The following is a 26837-nucleotide window of genomic DNA, read 5'->3' as shown; positions in this document are numbered from 1 at the left end:
GGGAAAGAACCAACAACATGAAATAACCAGGGAAAGAGCCAACAATGTCCATGAAATAACCAGGGAAAGAACCAACAACATGAAATAACCAGGGAAAGAGCCAACAACATGAAATAACCAGGGAAAGAACCAACAACATCCATTAAATAACCAGGGAAAGAGCCAACAATGTCCATGAAATAACCAGGGAAAGAACCAACAACATGAAATAACCAGGGAAAGAGCCAACAACATGAAATAACCAGGGAAAGAGCCAACAACATCCATGAAATAACCAGGGAAAGAGCCAACATGAAATAACCAGGGAAAGAACCAACAACATCCATGAAATAACCAGGGAAAGAGCCAACAACGTCCATGAAATAACCAGGGAAAGAGCCAACAACGTCCATGAAATAACCAGGGAAAGAACCAACAACGTCCATGAAATAACCAGGGAAAGAGCCAACATGAAATAACCGGGGAAAGAACCAACAACATCCATGAAATAACCAGGGAAAGAGCCAACAACGTCCATGAAATAACCAGGGAAAGAGCCAACAACGTCCATGAAATAACCAGGGAAAGAACCAACAACGTCCATGAAATAACCAGGGAAAGAGCCAACAACGTCCATGAAATAACCAGGGAAAGAGCCAACAACATGAAATAACCGGGGAAAGAGCCAACAACATCCATGAAATAACCAGGGAAAGAACCAACAACGTCCATGAAATAACCAGGGAAAGAGCCAACAACGTCCATGAAATAACCAGGGAAAGAGCCAACAACGTCCATGAAATAACCGGGGAAAGAACCAACAACGTCCATGAAATAACCAGGGAAAGAGCCCACAACATGAAATAACCAGGGAAAGAACCAACAACATCCATGAAATAACCAGGGAAAGAGCCAACAACATCCATGAAATAACCAGGGAAAGAGCCAACAACATCCATGAAATAACCAGGGAAAGAGCCAACAACATCCATGAAATAACCAGGGAAAGAGCCAACAACATGAAATAACCAGGGAAAGAGCCAACAACGTCCATGAAATAACCAGGGAAAGAGCCAACAACATCCATGAAATAACCAGGGAAAGAGCCAACAACGTCCATGAAATAACCAGGAAAAGAACCAACAACATCCATGAAATAACCAGGGAAAGAACCAACAACGTCCATGAAATAACCAGGGAAAGAGCCAACAACATCCATGAAATAACCGGGGAAAGAGCCAACAACATCCATGAAATAACCAGGGAAAGAACCAACAACGTCCATGAAATAACCAGGGAAAGAGCCAACAACGTCCATGAAATAACCAGGGAAAGAACCAACAACGTCCATGAAATAACCAGGGAAAGAACCAACAACGTCCATGAAATAACCAGGGAAAGAACCAACAACGTCCATGAAATAACCAGGGAAAGAACCAACAACATCCATGAAATAACCAGGGAAAGAGCCAACAACATCCATGAAATAACCAGGGAAAGAACCAACAACGTCCATGAAATAACCAGGGAAAGAACCAACAACGTCCATGAAAAGAGTCATCAAATAAAAAGGAAAACGTTCAAATTCTGGAAGTCTGAAATAAAAACACAAAATGCTGGAAATAGAGAGTAGGTCAGTAAGCATTCGTAAAGGGAAAAGGCTGGTTATGATGTGGCAGGTGTGCCCCCTGATTTATGAGGGGCATGCACCTAGATCCCCTTGGGAATAGATTTATTGCTTTCAACACTTAACTATAGCTCCCTTCAGTAAATTTTAAATCCATCACTGTTGGACACTGAAACTGCACTTTGCTGTATTTTAGGTTTGTTCCCCTACAATAAAAGTGATCAAATGCAGTTTAAATTAAGACCTGCACATGTCCTACAAAAGTTTCAGTGTAAACTCTTACCTTTCCGTGTCATAATGCCTACATTTGGGGTGGTTATTGAGTTCTTCTGGGACTGTGGCGGCATTTTTGAAGCTGTTGATCTGCTTTTGTGAGTCGTTTTCTAGGTTTTTAATTAATTTTTATGGGATGTGGGAGTCGCTGGCATGGCCAGCATTTATTACCCATCCCTAATTGCCCTTGAGAAAGTGGTGGTGAGCCGCCTTCTTGAATCGCTGCAGTCCGTGTGGTGAAGGTACTCCCACAGTGTTGTTAGGGAGGGAGTTCCAGGATTTTGATCCAGCGACGATGAAGGATCGGCCGTATACTTCTAAGTCAGGGACATGTAAGCCAGGTGGTGTTCCCATGCGTCTGCTGCCCTTGTCCTTCTAGGTGGAAGAGGTCGCGGGTTTGGGAGGTGCTGCCGAAGGAGCCTTGGCGAGTTGCTGCAGTGCATCTTGTAGATGGTACACACTGCAGCCACAGTACGCCAGTGGTGGAGGGAGTGGATGTTTAAGGTGGTAGAGGGGGTGCCAATCAAGCGGGCTGCTTTGTCCTGGATGGTGTCGAGCTTCTTGAGTGTTGTTGGAGCTGCAGTCATCCAGACAAGCGGAGAGTATTCCATCACACTCCTTACTCGTGCCTTGTAGATGGTGGAAAGGCTTTGGGGAGTCAGGAGGTGAGATACTCACCGCAGAAAACCTAACCTCTGATCTGCACTTGTTGCCACAGTATTTATGTGGCTGGTCCAGTTAAGTTTCTGGTCAATGGTGACCCCCAGGATGTTGATGGTGGGGGATTCAGTGATGGTAATGCCATTGAATGTCAAAGGGAGGTGGTTAGATTCTCGCTTGTTGGAGATGGTCATTGCCTGGCACTTCTGTGGCGCAAATGTTACCTGCCACTTATCAACCCAAGCCTGAACATCATCCAGGTCTTGTTGCATGCAGGCATAGACTGCTTCATTATCTGAGGAGTTATGAATGGCACTGAACGCTGTGCAGTCATCAGCGAACATCCCCATTTCTAGGTTGGTATGTCTCTCTTTGATCCAGCATCAACATTACTGACTAAATTCCAATGGGAATTTCCAAGATATAAAACTAATGAAGTGTGACAAAGCTCTGATAGGCTAAACCTTCAAGCACACACAAAATAAAAATTGTATCCATAATTGATAAAATTGTAGATATCCTGCAGTGAACCTCATCATCACGCCTCTCTATTGCTCAGTGAATGACCATCAGTTGCAGCCCTTTCTCATATTTGCCCATTGGATACCTATTCCCATTACCAAGTCCTGCTGGGCTAATGAATAACTCATTACTGGTTCCTATCTGACATGCTTCGCTACCACATTACCTCTTCCACTAGCTCCTCTTTTGTTAAAGCCTTCCCATTGCCACCATATAATTATGAAAGCAACAAGTGTTCTGTGACCTCCAGTTTCCATGTCATTCTGCAATTTCAGGCACATTACAGGTAGTGTATTCGGTAGGACTCATCCTGATTGACATCACTTGGCGAACTGAGGCAGGGAGTCGAGTTATTAGCTGACTTAAGAATGCAACTTCACAACTTTCTGGTTCACAGGTCGAAGGTCAAAATTTTTGAATGGTCATGGTCTCCTTTTGAAAGTTGTTAACTTTGTGCTTAAAAAGTGGTGGGGTAGCAGCAGGTTTAAGCAAGTATTCTCTTACAGAGCAGGATGCCAGACAGATATTCCAGAATCTGAATCTGTATTTCATTATCAAAATATAGTACTAAGTGGAGTAGTTGCTGTTTGTTCCATGATTTGGGAATACTGTTGTCTTGTACCAAATTACAGAGAAATTTCAGCTTCAAAGGAAATTATTAAACTCTTCACTAGCACAAATTTTTAAATAAAAATTTGACTAGCTTTTTTTTTCTGGACAAAGCGATCCTGTAGTTAAATACTTGGGCGTTCATTTAATTTTGAGTGATCATGATAATGTTGGCATTCTGTAAATTAAGTAAACACATTAAATTGAATCTGTTCAAGGAGATTAGAAGTACAATTTTGTGGTTTTACATTTACTGTATCATCTCTTTATTGCATTTAATCACATTTGAAATGGAAGAGTTGATTTTAATTGGGGGCACATTTGATATGAGGCAGAGGGGAAAACCTGACTGGGAACTCGGCATGAGACCCAATCCATTTGAACTCCCTTTTGCAGTTTGCCAGCATCTGAAATCTTTAGAATTATCGTCTTCTACTCAGTTATTCTCTGTGTAAACTTTTCTTCAATTTTCATCTTCTCTTTTATTCTCTTTTATTCTCTTTTAGTCAATTGATCCTGCCCAGCAGTTCACATGGGAGAACTCCAACATGGAAGTGAACAAACCGAAAAACCGCTATGCCAACGTTATTGCCTATGACCATTCAAGAGTTATCCTCACCTCTGTCGATGGCAAGTATAGCTGCAGATATCTAAATTATTGTGACTACACCTTATTTGGAACAGATTGCCATAATGTATTACAACGATTTAGTGGGTGGTATTGATTCTGTAAATGATGGTATGATCAACAGTAGTATCAGTAAGAACATTGAGGAACTTTATTGTTATTTAATGCTCTGCATTTTACACCTGGCCTCAAAATTAAAGTTTACTCGAGTAACAAATTGCACTAAATATTGCTGGTACTTCACATATGCAATTCATCATTCCAACCTGCTTAGCCTTACAATGCTTATGACATGGGGCTTTCATGTACATTCCCCAAATAAACTTTGCTCTGGCTCTATTGTACATTTTGTCAGCTTCTACTTCTGTGATTGGGATTCAAATCCAGTCAAAGGCTGTGACAAAAATCTCCAAATATTAAGGTTTCAAGATAATGTGACTGGCCACATTTCCAATCTAGTTCATAGTGCAACCTTTCCAATTCAAATTGCCCTTTTACTTTCTGATCAGTGTCTTTTTTAGGGTGAGAGGTGCAGTTGTATAACATGGTCAGACTGCAAATGCTATAATTCTACACTAGAAACACTAGTGGAATCATAATCCATAATGGGTTTTTTTTAATTAATTTGCAAAAATGTACCTTCATACAAATATTGCATGAAGCCGTTCTACATTTTCATTGCATGGTGCTCATGGGAGGAGTGTATGGATACATCTACGTTTCTTGGAATAATGGTGCCTATGTTGGGAACAATGTGGTTCAATAGGTTCAGGCAGCTTGTTTTCTGGGGATCAGTTGGACCTGGAAACAGGGGAAGGTGCTGCATAGCAGTGATCATGTTAATTTGGGTTGTTGTCTTTATGGTCAGTAGGTGAATTGCTATGTTGGGGTAGTTTCTGCTGAGTGAGCCCCCAAGAATGGCCAAAACTGCTTGGTATTTTCCTAACATACAAAAAAGAACAATGGAAAGACTAGCTGGTCCATCAAGCCTGTTCCATCCTAGCATGGTATAATTTCTGTGCACCATCACCACCATCCCTGCCCCCACCCATGCAGTCTCCTGGGAGAGGCAAAAAACCTTGGGTCAATTTAGGAAAATACTCTCGGGAAATTCCTGTCCAACTCCCAAAAGCGATCAGGCAAGCCAAGGACCACAGCAACTGGATGACAGAATTTCTAAGACCCACCTACATTCTATATGAAGAAATGCTAGCCACTCAGGAACTTATGCACTCCCTTTTGAATGCTTTCAGTGAAACTGTACTCACTGCACATGCTGTCAAGTTATTCCAGATGTTGACAACTCTCTGTGAAAGGAAGCACCACCTAGGATCTAACCTAGTTCTATGCTAACACAATCTGTATTTGCATCCTAACCTATTTGACTCGATTAGCCAATCTACTTGTTTTCTTTGCCTTTCCCAGGAGACTGCATGGCTGGGGGCAGGAGGGGGTAAAACATCCTTGCTCCTGGCCACTTTATTTTTGAATGGCTTTTCATTTGGAGGCTAGCCTGCTTGACAATTGGCAAAGCTAATTGAAGCTGAGCATGGAAGATCCAAGTGCCAATCCTCAAACTAAAACAGTCGGCCATCTGGTGAAGTGTATGCTATGTTACCATACTGTATTTGATTTTCCTTGCCATTTTTACTGTCTTAGTCAAACCTAGTATGTATATTTGTGCAACTTAATACCATATTTCTTATTTGGGATGGTCCTTTCTAGAACTGAGTTAGTTATTTCTGTGCTTTACAAGTCTGGTTATAAACAGCTTTCTTTTTCTGTCATGAAATACTGTGAATAACCAGAACAGTCTTGGAAAGCATTGATAATTCCTGTGGCTGATCATGATTGACTGTGACTGGAGATCATACTTCAGTATCTTTGTTTGCACAAGTAAGCAGAATAGAACTCCACTTTGTTTGAGGTCTGAATTCCTGCCCCTTTTTTATATAGTAGTACAGCCTGATTCAGTTATATGCCACCTCCACTCACCCTGGGTATCCACATCAGCAAATTGCCAATATCTGGAGATATCATACTGGCATCTGGTCAAAACAGCATATGAAAGTTCACGCCAATAGCTTGAGGAGTCATATGACGGACAGCAGTGAAGCTAAATGGTTGGATTTTGGGCCTTTCTATGACCTGTGCAATTGGGCAGTGAAGGTTTTTCTTGAAATAATTGTACCAATTTACCTGAAACGTTAACTCTGTTTCTCTCTCCACGGATGCTGCCTGGCCTGCTGAGTATTTCCAGCATTTTCAGTTGTTGTACCAATTGACAGATTAGCTCTGGAGTGCAAAGTCCCATTAGGTGTGTGCTGTATCCATTCAGACACTGTTGTAATAGTACAGTTAAAAACTGAAATAAAGATATAATTAACCAGGAAATTATTAATACACTTATTAAAGCAGGACTTCTATATAATAGAAGTTAATGGAAATGTTACATTGGAATTCTCTGCTAGCTTGGATATCTGTATTCTAGCCTTATCCAGTCTCATCATTTTTCATTTATATCTCAACAATTCTTTAGCCTCATTATATAAATTATCAACTGCATAATGCAAGTACACTTCTGGAGAATTTTTTTTAACACTCGTTACCTGAGCTTTCTTTGTCCCCAGGCGGTGGTGGTTACAGATTTAATTTGTTCCACAGCACCATTTATTAGATTTGGGCTGCTGTGGAAGTTGGCTGCCCCCAATCCAGGTTAATGCCCATTGCTTTGCATTATTATAGAGTAATGCTCTACAACATTAGGCTTGCATCCTACAGCAGTTAATGGGAGATCTAATTTTTGTAGAGGTCATTTTTCCTCTTTATTTCACTTCGCTGAAGGTAAGCATGCAGGTGCAGCAGGCGGTTAAGAAGGCAAATGGTATGTTGGCCTTCGTAGCAAGAGGGTTTGAGTACAGGAACAAGGATGTCTTGCTGCAGTTGTACAGGGCCTTGGTGAGATCACACCTTGAGTATTGTGTGCAGTTTTGGTCGCCTTATCTGAGGAAGGATGTGCTTGCCATGGAGGGAGTTCAGCGAAGATTCACCAGGCTGATACCTGGGATGGCAGGAATGACGTGTGAGGAGAGATTGGGTCGATTGGGCTTATACTCGCTGGAGTTTAGAAGAATGAGAGGGGATCTCATTGAAACTTATAAAATTCTGACAGGACTGGACAGACTAGATGCAGGTGGCACAGTGGTTAGCACTGTTGCCTCACAGCGCCAGGGACCCGGGTTCAAATCCGGCCTCGGGTGACTGTGTGGAGTTTGCACATTCTCCCCGTGTCTGCGTGGGTTTCCTCCGGGTGCTCCGGTTTCCTCCTACAGTCCAAAGATGTGTGGGTTAGGTTGATTGGCCATGATAAAAATTGGCCCTTAGTGTTAGGGGGGGATTAAATATGTGGGGTTACGGGGATAGTGCTTGGGTGGGATGGCTGTTGGTATAGGGACCGGGTGCTAGGGTTTGGATGATCAGCCATGATCTCGTTGAATGGCGGAGTAGGCTCGAAGGGCCGAATGGCCTACTCCTGCTCCTATCTTCTATGTTTCTATGAAAGATGTTCCCGATGGCGGGGGAGTCCAGAACCAGGGGTCATAGTTGAAGGATAAGGGGTAAGCCATTTAGGACTGAAATGAGGAGGAATTTCTTCACCCAGAGAGTGGTGAACCTGTGGAATTCTCTACAACAGAAGGCAGTAGAGGCCAATTCATTAAATATATTCAAGAAGGAGTTGGATATATTTCTTAAGGCTAAAGGGATCAAGGGATATGGGGAGAAAGCAGGGACAGGGTACTGAATTTGGATGATCAGCCATGATCTCATTGAATGGCGGAGCAGGCTCGAGGGGCCGAATGGCCTACTCCTGCTCCTATCTTCTATGTTTTTAAATTTGTGAATCTATTTAGGGTCACACTTGTTTATTCTGAGCTTGCTAATCTTAGGTATGTGTTTGTCTTGCAGGTTCAGCTTTATTTTTTTAACGGTGTTCATTTTGTCATGTACTGTAATGTTGACTGACATTCTCTTCCAATCCATTTGTTTTACTTCTTCGCTCATTTTTTAAAATTTAGCCCTTTTAAAGTTTTAAACCTGGCTCCAGGTCTTTGATATAACTGACTTCTAGACTATGTTATATTTGATAATTTTGTGATCACTGTCCTCCTGGGTTGCTACATCTACCATTTCCTGTATATTATCTGGGTAATTCCTGAATACCAGGTCAAGATGAGCACTGTCTTTTGTGAGTTTCCTTATGCATTGAGTTGTGAAACACTCATGCATTACCTTTATCAAATCTGACTCTAAGCCACTTGAATATCCAAATGTATATTTGGTTGGTTGAATTCTTCATTAAGATAACTTTCCTGTTCTCGTATACCTTCATCTCTTCATAAAGCAAACTGTCCTTTCGTGTCGACCTGGTGGTTTGTAGTATACGCCTAGTGCTAACTTGGATTTTTTTCCACAGATTAGTTACTTATGTAGCTTACCCCCTCCCACAGGATCGACTTCATTTACTTCCCAGTTGTCCCTGACATATAGGGCTACAACACCTCATTTTCTGTCCTGTCCGAGCACTCTACAACAGCAACCTTCTTATTATATCACACCTTTAGCATAGAAAAATATTTCAAGGAATTTCACAAAGGAACAAAATGAGCCAAAGAAGTGATCAAAAGTTTAGTCGAAGAAATGGTTTTAAAGAGGACCTTTAAAGGAAGTTTAAGGACAGAATTCCAGACCATGGGATTTAAGCAGCTGAAGGCACAGCTGCCGGTAATGAGATGAAGGGAGATGAAGAGGCTGGTGTCAGAAAGTTCATGGGGATTGTTGTGCTGGAGGATACAGAGATATGGAGGAATTTAAACATGATAAAAAATTTAAATGCTGTGGGGACTGGAAGCGAATGTAGATCAGCAAGGACAGAGATGATGGGCGAGCAAGACAGGATACAGGCTACATAGTTTTGGATTTACTGAAGTTCATGGAAAATGGGAGGTCGGCCAGGGGAACATTGGAATCTTCAAGTCAAGAGATGGCAAAGGCGTGGATGATAGTTTTAGCAGATGATGGACTAAAGTAAGGATGGAGGCAAGTGATGTTATGAAGATGGAAGCAGTTAGTCTTTGATGGAAAGGATATGCGATTGGAAGCTCAGCTCAAGGTTAAATAGCATGTCAAGGCTGCAAATAGCCTGGTTCAGCCTGAGATGGTGATTGGGGAGGGGGACAGAGCCAATGGCAGGGGTACAGAGATTGTGGCGGGGGTCAGGCCATTGTTTTGCTCTTCCCAACATTTACCTAGTGGAAATTATGGCTAATTCATGACTGGATATCAGACAAGCAACTGATAGCACAGTAGCAATGGAGGGAGGTTGAGAAAGTTCGTGGAAATGTAGAGCTGGGTGTCAGCAATGTACATGTTGAAGCTGACCATATATGTGTGGATGATGTCAGCAAGGGGCAACCTGTAGACGAAAAAGAGGAGAAAAAATTGCAACCAAGTTGTCACCAATTCCTGAGAGGGGGAATTGGAGAGGGCTCCGGGGGGAAGTGGGGTGGCAGTTGTGAGGGCAGTTGCGATTCATATGGAGTCAGAAGAGCACTCCTGCTCCTCCTGGCTCAACAGCAATATTTTTTGTTAATAAAAGCTCACCTGTCATTGGTGGCCGTGGGGGCTGCGAAGTCAACAAATTTTGTTGGGGTCCTTCAACAGGTGCTAGGCTCCTAATTTATAAGGGGCCAAACGCCTGTTTTAGGCGTCTGCCCGACAAGCCTAAAAAAAGCGCCTTGGAATTTAGCAGTGGAATCCATGCCTGTGCAGGTGCAGACAGTCCCACTGATAAATTAGTATGCTTTGCATCCGTTTAGCACCCAAAAATGATGCAGTGCATATCAATTTCTACCCCTGATTGACTTGAGCTTGTGTTTACTTAACAATTAGTCTGTTATCTTAATGGGACACAGCTCCACCTGGACAGAATATTAGATTGTTCATTGCATGATGTAAAATTCCTGTTCTTATAAAACACTATATCATCTGACTTGCCATGAGCAACGCCATGAGAGATCCACTATAAAATAAAATGTTACATCTGTGCACACAGACGTCGCACTTTGTTACAGTTGCAAAACAATCTTAAAATGCTGCAATCTGAAACTTTTCAGTCTGAAACATTCCAATCTCCACAGTTCACTGAGCAAACAATTAAAAGCTGAGCACACTTTCAGCTAAAACTTAATAACAATCAGTTTTTTAAAAAGCAAATGTCAGTCAGACCTAGGGTTGCCAACTCTTCAGGATTGTTTTGGTGTCTCCAGGAATTGAAGATTAATCTCCAGGACACTGCGGCAAGCAACCCAAGAAGAATATCATAGGGGCATTAAACAAAATGGTGTCTTTTTTCTTTGAACACTTTCATTGATTGGTTATAAAAAATATTGGAGATGGAGGGAAAAGAGGCTGTTTCACTAACGGTCAAGATTAATCCAATTGGGCTGGATATTAACTCGGAGGGGGGCGGGGGGGGGGAGGGGATCTGCTTTGGACCTGATTAGCATTTTTTGTCTCTCTTTCCCGGTCGCAGCCAGCTAGATTGAGAGGCTGTCAGGCGGGAATGCTTTTGGCACGAGGCCGCGGTCGGGGAGTGGAGAAAATGGAGGGATCAGAGGCCTCGGGGGAGATCAGAAGGGCCGGGGGGGGGGCGGGGGGATCGGAAGGGTTGTGGTGGTGGGAGAACGGAAGGGTCTTGGGGAGAGATCGGAAGGATCGTGGGGGGGGGGGTGGGGGAGATCGGAAGGATCGTGGGGGGGGGGAGATCGGAAGGATCGTGGGGGGGAGATCGGAAGGCTCGTGGGGGGTGGAGATCGGAAGGGTGGTGGGGGGGGACATCGGAAGGGTGGTGCGGGGGAGATCGGAAGGATCGTGGGGGGGTGATCGGAAGGGTCGTGGGGGGGATCGGAAGGCTCGTGGGGGGGGAGATCGGAAGGGTCGTGGGGGGGAGATCGGAAGGATCGTGGGGGGGAGATCAGAAGGATCGTAGGTGGGGAATTGGAAGGATCGTGGGGGGGGGGATCGGAAGGATCGTGGGGGGGGGATCGGAAGGATCGTGGGGGGGGGGATCGGAAGGATCGTGGGGGGGGGGATCGGAAGGATCGTGGGGGGGGGATCGGAAGGATCGTGGGGGGGGTGATCGGAAGGATCGTGGGGGGGGGATCGGAAGGATCGTGGGGGGGGATCGGAAGGATCGTGGGGGGGGATCGGAAGGACGTGGGGGGGGTCGGAAGGTCGTTGGGGGGGATCGGAAGGGTCGTGGTGGGGGGGATCGGAAGGGTCGTGGGGGAGAGATCGGAAGGGTCGTGGGGGGGCATCGGAAGTCTCGTGGGGGGAGAGTTCGGAAGTCTTGTGGGGGGGGGAAGTTCGGAAGGGTGGTGGGGGGAGATCGGAAGGGTGGTGGGGGGGAGATCGGAAGGGTGGTGGGGGGGAGATCGGAAGGGTCGTGGGGGGAGATCGGAAGGCTCGTGGGGGGAGATCGGAAGGCTCGTGGGGGGAGATCGGAAGGCTCGTGGTGGGGGGAGATCGGATGGTTTGGGGGGGGGGGGGGGTTGGTGAAGCAGGTAAACTGGATCCAGCAGGTCAGTGGAAAGGCATTTTACCTCCTGGATCCAGCGGTCCTTGCCTCCCTTTAGCCGCCAGGTTTCACGAGGCCCGGAAAACTTGGCCGGCCACGGTTAAATTTAAAATGGTGGTTAACTATGAGGCAGCCTCACTATAATATTTAAGGAAGCGGGTTGGTTGGCCATCCCGCCTCCGTTAAAACCGGAAGTGAATGGGTTTGGTTTGGGATTCAGATTTTTAAGATCCCACGGTTTTGGGGGGTTAAATTTCCCCCCAAAGAGTCTGTTCTCTTTCCATTTACATACATAGATACATAGAAGATAGGAGCAGGAGTAGGCCATTCGGCCCTTCGTGCCTGCTCCGCCATTCGATGAGATCATGGCTGATCCTTTAATTCAGTATCCCGTCCCCGCCTTCTCTCCGTAACCCTTAACCCCTTTTGCCCGTAGAAATATATCTAATTCCCTCTTAAATATATTTAATGAGCTGGCGTACACTGCCCTCTGTGGCAATGAGTTCCACAGGTTCACCACTCTCTGAGTGAAGAAATTCCCCCTCATCTCTGTCCTAAATGGTTTAGCCCTTATCCTTAAATTATGTCCTCTAGTTCTGTTCTCACCCGCCAAGGGAAACATTCCTTCTGCATCCAGTCTGTCTAGACCTGTCAGAATTTTATACACTTCTATGAGGTCCCCTCTCAATCTTCTAAACTCCAGTGTGTACATCCCTAAACTACATAGTCTCTCCTCATAGGTCATTCCCGCCATTCCTGGTATCAGCCTGGTGAATCGCCGCTGTACCCCCTCCATGGCAAGAACATCCTTCCTCAGATGAGGCGACCAAAACTGTACACAGTACTCGAGGTGTGGTCTCACCAGTGCCCTGTACAGCTGCAGCAAGGTATCCCTGTTCCTGTATTCTAACCCTTTTGCTATGAAGGCCAGCATACCGTTTGCCTTCTTGACCGCCTGTTGCACCTGCATGCTCGCCTTCAGTGACTGGTGTACAAGAACACCCAGGTCTCTCTGTACTTCCCCCTCTCCCAATCTATTGCCATTTAAATAATAATTTGCCCTCCCGTTCCTGCACCCAAGGTGGATAACTTCGCACTTGTCCACATTATAGTGCATCTGCCATTTATCCGCCCAATCGCCCAGTCTGTCCAAATCGCTCTGGAGCTTCCTGGTCTCTTCCTCTGAGCCCACCCCCCCTCCTAGTTTAGTGTCGTCTGCAAATTTGGAAATGCTGCATCCGACTCCCTGATCCAGGTCATTAATGTAAATTGTGAACAGCTGGGGGCCCAGGACAGATCCCTGTGGTACCCCACTTGTTACTGCCTGCCATTCAGAAAATGAGCCGTTTATTCCAACTCTCTGTTTTCTATCTGACAGCCAGTTCCCTATCCACGCCAAAACTTTCCCCTTTATCCCATGAGCCTCAATTTTCCATGCTAATCTTTTATGTGGGACCTTATCGAAGGCCTTTTGGAAGTCCAGGTACACCACATCTACTGGCTCTCCCCCATCTATTCTACCAGTTACTCCCTCAAAAAATTCCAATAGATTAGTCAAGCACGATTTACCCTTTGTAAATCCATGTTGACTCTGTCCTATCCTGTCCCCATTTGCTAAGTGCTCCGCTATTTCATCCTTAATGATGGACTCCAGCATTTTGCCCACAACTGATGTAAGGCTTACAGGTCTGTAATTACCTGCTTTTTCCCTACCCCCCTTTTTGAATAGTGGGGTAACGTTAGCTACCCTCCAATCCATCGGCACTGTTCCCGAGTCTAATGAATTCTGAAAAATCATCCTTAGTGCATCCGCTATCTCTAGGGCCACCTCCTTCAGTACCCTAGGATGCATGTTATCAGGCCCTGGGGATTTGTCCACCTTCAATCCCTTTAGCTTCCTTAACACCATATCCTTAGAGATATTGATTTGCGTCAGTTCCTCCTTTGCCAATGTCCCTATTTTTCCCGATATCCCAGGGAGGTTTTTTGTGTCTTCCTTCGTAAAGACTGACCCAAAGTATGCATTTGGCTTGGGAAAACAGTGCGCCTGGAGGATGGACCAATAATGGGAGTGTGGGAGTGGGCTGGTTCCAAATGGGAGGTCATGTGATGAATACGCCCAACCCTAGTCAGACCTGTCGTTAGCCCAAGCATTCATTTATTAATACAGAGCAACTGCAGTCTTAAAGGAATAGAATACTACGGCCCCGATTTTCGGGCGGCTTTTCATGCAGCCGTGGTCCGAAAATCGCGGAAAAAGCGGGTCGGAACCCCCCCCCGCCTGATTCCCCGCCCCGTCCGACTTTCGGACTGCCGTTTTCACGCGCCCCGCTTCAGTCCCGCCCGCCGCTGGCGGGACTGGTCGTCGGAGCACTAACAAGCAATTAATCTGCTTGTTGAAGTGGAGTTTCCCGTGCCGTTGCGACTTTGGGGCTTTCCCCACCTGAAAGCCGCCTGCGGGGAACCCCGCCGATGAGAGCTGGCGTGAAAACAGCTGGCTTGCTTGCTTGCAGCAGCAGGTCGCTGAGGGCTGAAGATATTTAAAGAGGCAGCATTTGCAGGCTGCAGGACCTTGTTGATCAAGGCTTGGGGGAACTATTTGAAGCCTCAGGAGCAGCTGCAGAAAGTTGGAGCCTCACACACTTCTTCAGTGTGAGTTCCTGGGAAGCCCCTCTCACCACCCTAACTCAGGACCTCCTCAACTGAGGCATCTGCTAGAAGCATGGGAGGCCTTTGGCACCTTCCCTTCCTGGCATTAGAGGATCTCCAACAGCAGAGGCGGCAGCAGCAGAACCAGGAACAGCAGGATGATTACCAGGAGCACCAGGCTGCTGCTCACTCACCTGAAGCTGCACAAGCCAGAAGGGGCCAGCGCTTGGAAGTGGCTTGAGAGCACCTTGCTGCCGCTTTAGGGGGCTAGTGGGACCCGTTTCTGCACTGGCAGTCCTACTCAGAAGGACTTCCATGAAGATCTGGTTTCTCTGTTCAGCAGATGGCCAACGCTCCTCAAGAGATGTCATTCTCTTATGAGCACTCACCATGTTTTCCGTATGCTGGCGAGTTATCTCCTCCATGGAGGTTGCCAACCTTTCCATGGTGCTGCGTTCATGCACCAGTGACTCCACAAAGGCTCTGCTCATGGTCGCTATGGACTCCTCCATTCGCTCCACACTCGCAGCGACCCTGGAGACAAAACCTGCCAGCGACTCCTGCATCTGTGCATGGAGATCCATCACCTCTTCTCTTGCGGATGGACCCAGAGGCAGAGGGTCGAGATGCAGCGCAGCTGAGCTGAGCTGGCAGAGCCCTGCGCCCTCTGACGAGGACTCTCCACTGCTGTCCCTGTCTCCAGAGTCTGCTGAGGCTCACTTGTCAGCTGTGAAACACCAGGTGACAACACTACTCTATGTCCCAAAGGTCCCCCCCGAGGTGTGAGTGTCTGCGCTGGTGCTAGGTGCGCTTACTTCTGCTGACGCTGCACCCTCAGAGGTTGGAGCTTCCTCTGAGGAGTCTGGCTGCACGGCCTCTTCCTCCTCCACAGTGAGGACGGGGGCTCTGGATGGTACTGTGGGGGAGTAAAGGAAGGAGTTAGAGATATAATGCCAAGGTTCCTCTGGTGACTCCCAGCGAGTTGGCATCTGCTGACACCTGCATCCATGCAGCATTGGTCTCAGTGGGAGGCCTCTTCCTCCCTGACCTAGGGAAGAGGACCTCCCTGTGGGCCCTAACCCCATCCAATAATGCCTGCAGTGAAGCCTCGTCGAATTTGAAGGCAGCTCGGGGTCTGGCACTGGCCACAGCTGCTGCAGGCTCCTTATGCCATCCTGTATGGTTCATTTGGAAGCCTTCAGAGGATGCAGTGCTTGCCATGGACCTTGAAAGCACCACGAATGATGACATCATACTGTGGGGATTTCTGACTCGATTTAGACAATTAGCAAGGCTTCCCACATGCTGGGAATTAATTGGCCAATTGAGGGAAAATTGCGTGGGGCTGGCTGACACTTTTTTATGTGTGTCAGAAACCCCACATTCGGGGAAATCCGACCATTTCCCACACAAGCCGAAAATCGGGGCCTACATTTTAGCAACAGAATAATAGATTGTGCATTATAGTTTAATGCTCCTGTCCTTATAAAACAGTACATCCTGAGACCTACGATACTAATAATAAATAAAGATGGCATGCCTAACATGCATTTCTTATGTCACATTTCTCCATTTTAAATCAGTCACTATTCTCCATCATATTTCTTTTTGCACTCAAATCTCTCTGAACGTTAAAGAAACAAGGCATTTACTTGAAATGTACAGAAAAACTGCAAGATTAGAAAATACAGTCATCAGAATGTCTGCAGCCTCTTAATTGACCTTACCAATCAAATGTTTATTTTAAGCTAGGGTTCTGACCTGCAACCTGGATTAAACTCTGAGTAAACTACACTCATCCACTCTTAATTTATGGCAGTCTAATTGTTGTTATAAACAAAGTTCAAATGTTCCTCCAAAAGCACCATGAGTAATTGCACTGCATATTGGCCCAGAAATTCGGGTCGGAGGCTTCCCGTGGATGCAAGCCTCCGACCTGCACTTACCTTGCGCGCCGGCCATTGAGCTGTGGGCCCCCGTGGAATTGCGATCCTGGGCCTCCTCCAACTGCTGGTGCGCAGTGCTTGCGTATCCCAGGGGCGCAGTTATTTTGATGCGTCCCCTGGGATCACGTGGGCCATGGAGAGCCAATGGTAGCAGGAATTGCTTCATTCCTAAGTTTGACAGGAAGACCTGTCAAAACTATAAATACTGTGGGGGAGAAATTCAGTTGACTGCGCCACCCGTTAGCGACTTAAGAGGGCGCTATGTGGGTCGCAAGCAACTGCCCACGCCTCCCGCTAAATTCCGCGGGACGCTAGTGGTGGCGCTAGCCGTTAGTGCTGCGCCGCTACCGATGACGTCATCAGTGCGCGCAGCGCCCCGCTGACACCCCAGCTGTGATATTTGGAAGCGCCCCCGATTTACCGCCGCGGACACTGTGCAACCGGTTCAGGGGGGCCTACCTGCAGCCGGGGAGGCGCAAATTAAAGGAGAGGTGCGGGGCGGCCATTTTTGTTGTTGGCAGCCTGCCAGCACCTGCCTGCGCTCCCATCCCCGGCCTCCTGAACCCCCCCCCCCCCCGCAGAGTGCCAGCTGCGTTCCAAGTGCCGGGCTCTTTTTCCTGCACTCGCGATCCTCGGACCCAGCTGGGCCCCAGATCGCGCTGAACTAGGCCCCGCCCCTTTAAGAAGGGGAGGAAGGCCTGCAGTGCCGCAGCGTGTGGCACTGCGGCATATTGCGCCACGATATTCATTCGCAGTGCCCCAAGAGGGATGCGGGGCGCCTCCAGTAGCACCGCGCTTCCCTTTAGGGGCGCTGCCGCTCAATTTTCGTCGGGCAGCTGCGAATGCTTGCGGGGCGCTACTTTTAGCGCCCTGGCGAGGCTGGCGCCCCAAACGGGGCTGTAGTCAATTTTTAGCCCTATAAGCCCTAAAACATCACTAAAACCTCACATTTTTTTAAAAAATCACATTTTAAAAATAAACTATAAATTACATGAAATAACTATTTTAAACAATTTAAATTTTTGAAAAAATTAATTACATTTTCTAACTGGGCTAAAATTAACTTACCTTTCTTTAAAGTATTTAAAAATAATAAACCTGTGGAAAAATGTTTTAATTTTAATTAATTCACCACTTGTAAAAAACAGGCCTTGCACCTGCTTTTTAAAAGTGTAACTCCTGGAGACTTACCCTCCCGGGAAAACCAAAAAAACCATAAGTTCGATGCGCACGCGCCCCCTCTCCTGCACACGTGTTCCACCTCTGAACCCCTCCTTTCAGGGGAATGGAAGTGCCAGTTTCCCGCGCATACGCAGTGCATGCACGAAACCGGCATTTCCATTGGGCTTACGGGTGAGTACCCCGTGCGTACTCACCCGTGAAAACCCGAATTTCTGGGCCATTATGTCGTGGTACTGACCATACAGATAGTGAAGTCCCAGCCTTGATTCTTGGTCTTTGCTGAGTTAGCTGATTGCAGTTGGGGTGATAATAGGAGACCACCTCAGCATAGCCTGGGTTATGGATGAGAGAAATCACTAGGATTCTAGATCCTGTTTATTATTGACCCCTACTGGAAAGTGCATGTGTTTTTAGACATGGTGAGAACAGGATTAAGTTCATTTGTGATGACCCCGCAGCTGAATAGCTTGCCAAGACTCATTGATTAAGGGTGAAACATGAAGAATGGTAATTTTTAGTAATTACCTGGCACACATGAAAAAACTGTGCCACAGTGAGTTGCTGTTTTTCAGAGCGGAGGGGAGAAAAATAGGAACAAATTGAATCAAAATGCATTATTGTGTCATTTACGTGTACATCGCAATGATTTCACATGATGTATACAACTCTTTCCTCTGAAAATATTTGCCAATTTTTTCCCCCCACAGTAACAGGTTTTGCTACATGTCCCAGAATTATTAACAAGTGTTGTCTGTTCTTGCAGGGGTACCAGGCAGTGACTACCTCAATGCCAATTACATTGATGGGTATAGGAAGCAGAATGCCTACATTGCCACCCAGGGCCCACTTCCGGAAACACTCAGTGATTTTTGGCGAATGGTATGGGAGCAAAGGACTGTCACTGTAGTAATGATGACAAGACTGGAAGAAAAATCGAGGGTAAGCCATACTGTACTCTGAGTTAATCTAAGTGGGTGTTTAGGGAAGCTCATTGTCACAATGGTATTAGATACTGTGTCAAATGTCTTGTCCTGGAGCTCTCTGACATTCAAATCTGTTGACTTCAGTTATCTAAGAACTATTTGGAATACCTTATGATAGTGGACTATTGGGTAATGAGTTTGAGTGACTAAAAGATTTTAATTTCCAGTACCTCCGCTTCACAACATGCTGAATACTTGCTTCAAATCCTGCTGATGTCACCCCCACAACTTCGACCCTTAGAAACCAATAATGATATGGTCTGTAAACCTAACTCTCATTTATAGTGCTAGCAGATCATGTTTAAAACATTACCTACTTGATATCACCACAGCTATTTAACAACCTAAAATGTTCTTTCCTGTTTATATTTTGATAAAAATAAATGACATGTGTGGCTGCTGGACTGAAGGATCTGCAGAGGAGTAATTTTACTAGAGTAGCAGTGTAAAGTGAGCTTTTAACCTGCTTTCTGGCTGAGTCCTCTTACGAACATATCAAGCGTCTTAGCAACTACCATAAAACTGACACAAAAGCATTGCTTTTCATTGAAAGCTACCATTACACGACCACTTCCTGTTGCCCACATTCTCACTGCATCATTGCAGCACTGACTGCTTCAATCCGTTTACAAGGACTGCATTGAGACAGATTAAACCAGATTATTTTGATTTGTAAATTACTGGTCAAAGTCCATAAAAAATGAATACTTACTGGTCCACTAGATTTTGCCATGATTCTTGAATTATAATTTCCTGAGACCAAAAAGCAGCAAACACTTCACTAAAAGGAGCAGCAATCTCCGAATCAAACTTGACTGAAAATGACAACTTTAGTACATGTATATTTAATTTGCGTTTCACAAAGTCTAATTTATCTGTAATTGACATTGGGTTGGCTGTCCATTTCTACTAAATACATGTTGTGGTAGTCTTGTCAAATCATTGTATGATTGAGGAGTCTGATTCTGATCAGACTTAAGTATATCCCATTAAACCCGATGGGGTAAGTCAGTTTTAGGCCACTATACACTGCCTCCCGCTGTTAAGGGGGTGGGGCCTGCAACAGCGCGAGCCCCGATCGCGAGTGCTGGCAAAAGAGCCCGGCACCAAGGAGAAGTGCCGGGCTCTCGGGAAACAGCCGGCAATGCCGCGGGGGGGGGAACCAGGAGGCCGGGGACGGAGGTGCTGGCAGGCGGCCGCCCCGCACCTCCACCTTAACTTGCGCCTCTGCCGGCGCAGCAAGGCCCTGTGAACCGGGCGTGGGTAGCAAACGGTGCTACAGCGGCGTTCGCTACCAAATATCGCGATCAGGGCGCGAATGGGGCGCTGCGCACACCGATGACGTCATCGGTGGCGGCGCAGCGCAAAAGGCTAACGCCACCATTAGTGCCCCTGCTGAATACCGTGGGAGGCGCAGCCAGTGGCGCTACAGCCACTGACTGCCTCTTTAGGCGCTAACAGGTGGCGCTACTCACCCAATTTCTCCCCCAAAGACTATATAAGAGAAAAGGGAAAGAACCAGTTGTATGCACAAAGCCCTATTCGCTCTCAACACTGAATTTGTACAGATCTGAATCATTTTTGAAGGTGACATTTTTAATGATGTTGCAATGGTTTAAAATTGGCTGATGCAGCAAAATACACAAGGGGACATAACAACCTGTAGCCAAGGTTACTTTACAGACTGCTGCAGGGCACTACAGAGAAAATTCACTGTTGTCATTTGGTGATGAAATCATGCTGAGAAAAAAATTGTCACAATTTAAAGATGCACTATACAGATAAGGAACCAGCAATAATTTATTAGTCAAACTAATGATCAGAAAATAAAGAGTAGGCGTTCTGCAGTAGATGATGCAGTGGCATATGTTAACATAGTAAATATTACATAGCCTTTAATCGCAATCCCTTTAACATCCTCAAAGAATGCACTCTCAGGACAGCCAAAATCTATTTTAATGCATTATTGATCTAATAAAATTAAATTGATAGATTCAAAGCTTCAACCAGCATAGAATTCATCATGCAATGGATTGTCACCCAGTCACAATATTGCATACACTTGGTTTTATTCTGGTAAAAGTGATTAATATGGTAAGCACCCCGAACTTTATCTTCTCTCATTGTATTAGATCCCTACACATCATAGCGTCCACAGACAACTTGTTGCTAAGTCTCTTAACAATGCCATTGTTTATCAACTGCTTAAAAACCACCAATTGCTGTAATTTTTTTCCTTTTTAAAATGATCAATTCCCTCTGTTTGAGACTGTAAAGTAAGAAATGAGGGAGTATAACTAGCATTTCATCTCTTGGTGGCACAGGTATTGATGTACCACTGCCTGGCCCTTTGAATTAACAAGATCCATGAGGTTTTCAAGATTTACCTTTAAAGTCAATTAAGTTGAGTGAAAGTCTCTGGAGAAGAGTGTAATACAAATGAAATGCACACAGTCAGTAAAGTGTCTATGTGAAAGACACTGGGGGTGATTTTCATTCAGAAGTCGGGAAGGAGGCGGGACTACAACTTTCGGGGTTGTAGTCCCGCCTCCATCGAGATGCGGCCAATCCACGCGATTTTAACTTGATTGACCTTGTTGAGCCCGCCCAGCGGGCTCAGCAGGCCAATTAAGGGCCACCCGGCAACAGGTGATGTCACAGACTGAAATTTCATCTGTCAAGACGTTTTGACAGATGAAATATCAGCGTTTCACAGCTGTTTGAAGCTGTCAAACACTGACAGTCTTACTTCTAACCTGAGTCCTTCTACACAGACTTAGTTAGAAATCTCACCGGCACAGAAAGCTGCAGGCTGTCACTTTTGACAGTTCGCAGCCATTCTGCTTTCTGTGCCGGTTAGATGATGGACCCCCGAAACCTAGAGGAAGGAAGGCTGAAAAGTTAAGTACAGGTAATTTAAACTTCTTTACACACTTTAGACACACCAAACACACTTACCTTTGCACTCATGCACCCATCACTCACCTGAACACCGACATCTCGACCCCTCCAAGTCCTTCAACCCGACGGCCTGACTCCTCTAACTTGGCGTGGTTTGGAGCCGTCAGGAATCCCATACCAAGCTTTAAAATAGGGATTAGGCTAAGAACTACCTGTTAACAGGCAGTTAATTGGCACTAATCCCTTCCCGCCTCGGGTAGGCGGGTCCCAGTGCGGGGTGGGTACCCGCCTCCTTTGAAACTTACATGGGGGCGGGTTGGTGTCGGGACCCCCGAATTCGGGACTTTAACCTCCCGCACGCCTCCAATCCCGACTCCACGGGTCAATGAAAATCGACCCCACTAAGTCCAGAGATCCACTGAGCTACATATCAGATGTGTATGTAACCAAGAACTAGGACAGGTTTTGTGATGTCACGATTAGACCGTATTTACAATTCTAAAACCAGAATGTATCTTAGTGTTGTTTTCAGGAGAAAGGTGCATTTCTGCCAGTGGGCTATTGTCTCTTGTTAACCCTGAGACTTTCTCCTTGAGCTGACTAAATTAGTAACTAGAGTTGATCCTCCACAGTAATAAAGCTATTCAAGCATCATCACTCTAAATTATAAGATCACAATTTTACTTTAAAATTTTTTTTAAACTTTACCAGTGTCTGCCCTGTTCTCATTATTCTACCTTATTCTTTCTGCCCTGTTTTTAACTTGACTTTAACTCTTTTTTTAACTAATAGACTCTAATGCTTATTCCAACCTTAAGTTTCCTATTTTTCAACTTAAAAATGTTTAGGTTTCATTAATTCTTCAGCCTCCATATTCTCACCAACCATTTGGGAGATGGGTCTCCTAGAAAACTTGCCCATAGTGCACTAAAAGTTAACTGAGATCCGGCCTGCAAACCTTGAAAATTTTAGAAGTCCACCTTGGTATTTTGTTTAATGATTGAACTGTTTAAGACACAACTGGCTGCTAGCCATTTTTCTTGGTGATGTTACAAAAATAGTTGATTGACAGGCCTCAAGTGGTACTGGGACCTTCTACATCCTGCAAAGGTTGTAACTGTTGAAAGCACGCGACGCAGCATTTAAATCTGGCGACGCGGCGGCTTACAGTGCAGCTAGGACCAACCTAAAAAAGGGTATCAGGACTGCCAAAAGGAAACAGAAACTGCGGATAGAGGATCATTTCCACAACAACTCGGACCCCCGGCGCATGTGGCAAGGCATCCAGTCCATCACTGACTACAAGGGCAAAAACACCAGCCCCCCCCCGGTTAGCGATGCCTCCCTTCCGGAGGAGCTTAACAACTTCTACGCTCGCTTCGACAGGGACAACAGGGAGCCGGCTACCAAAGCCTTGCCACCCCCGGAAGACCAGGTGCTCACTCTGTCGACCTCCGACGTAAGGGGTGTTCTACGTGGAGTGAACACACGAAAGGCTGCTGGACCGGATAGCATCCCTGGACGGGTACTCGAGGAATGTGCTGATCAGCTGGCTGATGTCTTCACCGCCATCTTCAATCTGTCATTGGCCCAGGCAGTAGTCCCTACATGCTTCAAGACCGCTACCATTATTCCTGTGCCAAAACAAACGGCTGTGACGTGCCTGAACGACTATCGACCTGTCGCACTCACACCCATCATAATGAAGTGTTTCGAGAGACTGGTCCTGGCTCACATCAAAGCCAGTGTTCCCGCCTCTCTCAACCAACACCAGTTTGCCTATCGTGCACACAGATCAACGGAGGATGCAATCACAACTGCTCTACACTTGGCACTGAATCACTTAGATGGTAAGGAGACCTACATCAGAATGCTGTTCATAGACTACAGCTCAGCATTCAACACTATCGTCCCCAACAAGCTGGCCACCAAACTCTTGGCCTGAACACTTCCCTCTGCAACTGGACCCTGGACTTCCTAACAAACAGACCCCAGTCTGTCAAATTAGGTAACCACACCCTCCCCCACCCCCCCCCCCGACCCTGAACACGGGGGCCCCACAAGGATGTGTGCTGAGCCCCCTCTTCTACTCCCTCTTCACCCACGACTGTGTGGCTGTTCATGGTTCCAACACCATCATCAAGTTTGCGGATGATACCACGGTAGTAGGCCAGATCACCAACAACGATGAGTCAGCCTACAGGGAGGAGGTCCAGCATCTCGTGAAGTGGTGCGCCGATAACAACCTGGCCCTTAACATCAAGAAAACCAAAGAAATCATTGTGGACTTCAGGAAGTCTAAAGGCGGAAGTCACACCCCCATCCACATCAATGGGGCTGTGGTGGAAAGGGTGGACAGCTTTAAGTTCCTCGGAGTCCACATCACGGAAGACCTCTCCTGGTCCCTCAATACCTCCTCTCTGGTGAAGAAGGCCCAGCAGCGCCTATATTTCCTAAGGAGGCTGAAGGGATGTAGCCTGTCACCCCTGATCCTCTCTAACTTTTACCGCTGCACAATAGAGAGCATCCTGACAAACTGTATCACAGTATGGTATGGCAGCTGTAGCTGCTATGACCGGAAAGCCCTGCAGCGGGTAGTCAAAACTGCCCAACGCATTACCGGCACCCGGCTACCGACCATAGAGCACATATACCAGAAACGCTGTTTACGGAGGTCACGGTCCATCATCAAAGACCCTATCCACCCCAGCCACAGTCTGTTCGCCCTCCTGCCATCTGGGAGACGCTACAGATGCATTCGCACCCGTACGACCAGATTTAGGAACAGCTTCTTTCCCAGGGCTGTCATCCTACTGAACTCCACAAATAAACTCTAAAGCCTGCACATCTGCCAATGCACTTTATTATGGTTATGTTTATGTTAATGTATTACAAGCCAAATGTATGTTGAATGTTTAAATGTCTTAATCTAAATGTACACTCTCGGGAGCCGCAAGCCTACATTTCGTTGTACTGCACTTGTGCACTAACAATGACAATAAAAGTTGATTTGATTTGATTTGAGGTTATAACTCAAGTCTTTTATGAGACTCCAATTGTGTGCCTACTTCACTACAGTTACTCATCAAAAAGGCATCAACATAACTTGTGGGGGGTGGGTGGAGAAACAGTGCAATGCTATTTTTGAGCTATAGCCAGTTGACTCCCATGGGAGAAATGCTGTAAGATGTAATAGAGCTAATTTTTTTGCTTGTTTTTTAAAAATCCTATTGAAGTATAGGAAACTTTGTGATATCCGGCACCAACGTGTTGCCGATCTATCAAAACTGCCAGACATACAAAGTTAATGTTGAAGCATACGGAGGTTTTCATCTCCGTATCTAACAACAAACACTGTTGCTTAGCAACAGCTTCTGAAGAGTCGGCTGCAGCTGCAAGCGTCTCTAGCTGAAGCTGTTGCTATAGCTACAGACCTTGCAGTGCCTGACTGGGGGGAAAAAAAGAACGAGAACTAAAAAAACTTATAGAAAACGGCTCCTGATTTTTGCCGTTGGATCGAGTATTCCGGACATACAACCTCCGGATAAACCAAAGTTTCCTGTAGTAGCTCTGAAAATACTGCATACAAGCAGTTGTGTACATGTGCCTAATTCAAATCTTAATATGATGTCAGAAATTGAAAGAAGTTTTAATCAAATCAAATCAAATCAACTTTTATTGTCATTGTTGGTGCACAAGTGCAGTACAACGAAATGTAGGCTTGCGGCTCCCGAGAGTGTACATTTAGATTAAGACATTTAAACATTCAACATACATTTGGCTTGTAATACATTAACATAAACATAACCATAATAAAGTGCATTGGCAGATGTGCAGGCTTTAGAGTTTATTTGTGGAGTTCAGTAGGATGACAGCCCTGGGAAAGAAGCTGTTCCTAAATCTGGTCGTACGGGTGCGAATGCATCTGTAGCGTCTCCCAGATGGCAGGAGGGCGAACAGACTGTGGCTGGGGTGGGTAGGGTCTTTGATGATGGACCGTGACCTCCGTAAACAGCGTTTCTGGTATATGTGCTCTATGGTCGGTAGCCAGGTGCCGGTAATACGTTGGGCAGTTTTGACTACCCGCTGTAGGGCTTTCCGGTCATAGTAGCTACAGCTGCCATACCATACTGTGATACAGTTTGTCAGGATGCTCTCTATTGTGCAGCGGTAAAAGTTAGAGAGGATCAGGGGTGACAGGTTACATCCCTTCAGCCTCCTTAGGAAATATAGGCGCTGCTGGGCCTTCTTCACCAGAGAGGAGGTATTGAGGGACCAGGAGAGGTCTTCCGTGATGTGGACGCCGAGGAACTTAAAGCTGTCCACCCTTTCCACCACAGCCCCATTGATGTGGATGGGGGCGTGACTTCCGCCTTTAGATGCATTATGAAGACATAATATTTGTGCATGCACCCACTAAGCCACAAAAAATAAGAGGGACTCAATCCAGCTGCAGTACATTTTAAAAAAATTCATTCTCAGCATGTGGGTGTCACTGACAATGGACAGCATTTACTGCACATCCCCAGCTGCCCTGAGAAGGTGATAAATATCTCCACAATAGTATACCATGTAACAAAGATTTAGCAAAGACATTGTACATTTAACCAAGCAGCACTGTTTGAATGACATGGATAGTGGTAAAATCTGTCAATTTAAAATATAGCTTTAAAAGGTAAATTGAATTCAAATCTTATTTTCAGTAGATTACAATTCCTATTCGCATACTGGGGTCATTGTTTTCAATATGGATGATACTGATGAAACTACTGGTATGTTCCCAGTGACCTGTTACTGCTTATCAGGTTACACTATGGGATAATGCCAAACATGATAAACCAACTCCAGCTGATCGACAGGGAAATAGGACTTGCTAGGCTCGGGTGTACAAAAGCAATGACTGAAAATTCTTTGGGTGTTACTGAGTCTTTGTCAGCTCATAGCAAATCCAGATGTTTTGAGTTGTCACTGTCGATGACAATACAGATTTAAGCACACATTAACAGCTTTTAGGACCATTAGTGTGCAGACTAGTTGAGAGCTGGTGTTATTAGCGATAAAAGTCTCAAAGTAGTTATGCGGTATGTCACTGAAACTGCTGCTTTTTGAAAACTTCCCATATCTGTAAGTATTCTATGTTTTGTCTGTTTAGATACAGTGCAGAAAAATAGGTGAATCAACAGCATTGTCTCATTGATTTAAAATGGCTATTGTATGTTTTCCAAATTTAACATGGCACCAT

General features: G+C 45.7%; 1 protein-coding gene across 11 annotated transcripts in view; it reads left to right on the top strand.

Annotated features, from left to right (window-relative positions):
• Nucleotides 1-26837, top strand: part of LOC147122263 (receptor-type tyrosine-protein phosphatase F-like) — a 654652-nt gene that overhangs the window by 571297 nt on the left and 56518 nt on the right. For all 11 annotated transcript variants that reach the window (XM_085983216.1, XM_085983218.1, XM_085983215.1 and 8 more), the window contains 2 exons: nt 4177-4300; nt 18475-18650. In XM_085983216.1, the coding sequence (XP_085839342.1) occupies nt 4177-4300; nt 18475-18650 (300 nt within the window). The remainder of the gene's footprint in view (nt 1-4176; nt 4301-18474; nt 18651-26837) is intronic.

The sequence above is a fragment of the Somniosus microcephalus genome, chromosome 3 (genome assembly GCF_052327205.1).
Source record: "Somniosus microcephalus isolate GS21.2 chromosome 3, FLI_Smic_1.0, whole genome shotgun sequence".
Classification (NCBI taxonomy): Eukaryota; Metazoa; Chordata; class Chondrichthyes; order Squaliformes; family Somniosidae; genus Somniosus; species Somniosus microcephalus.
This window is presented reverse-complemented; position numbering and strand designations above follow the sequence as displayed.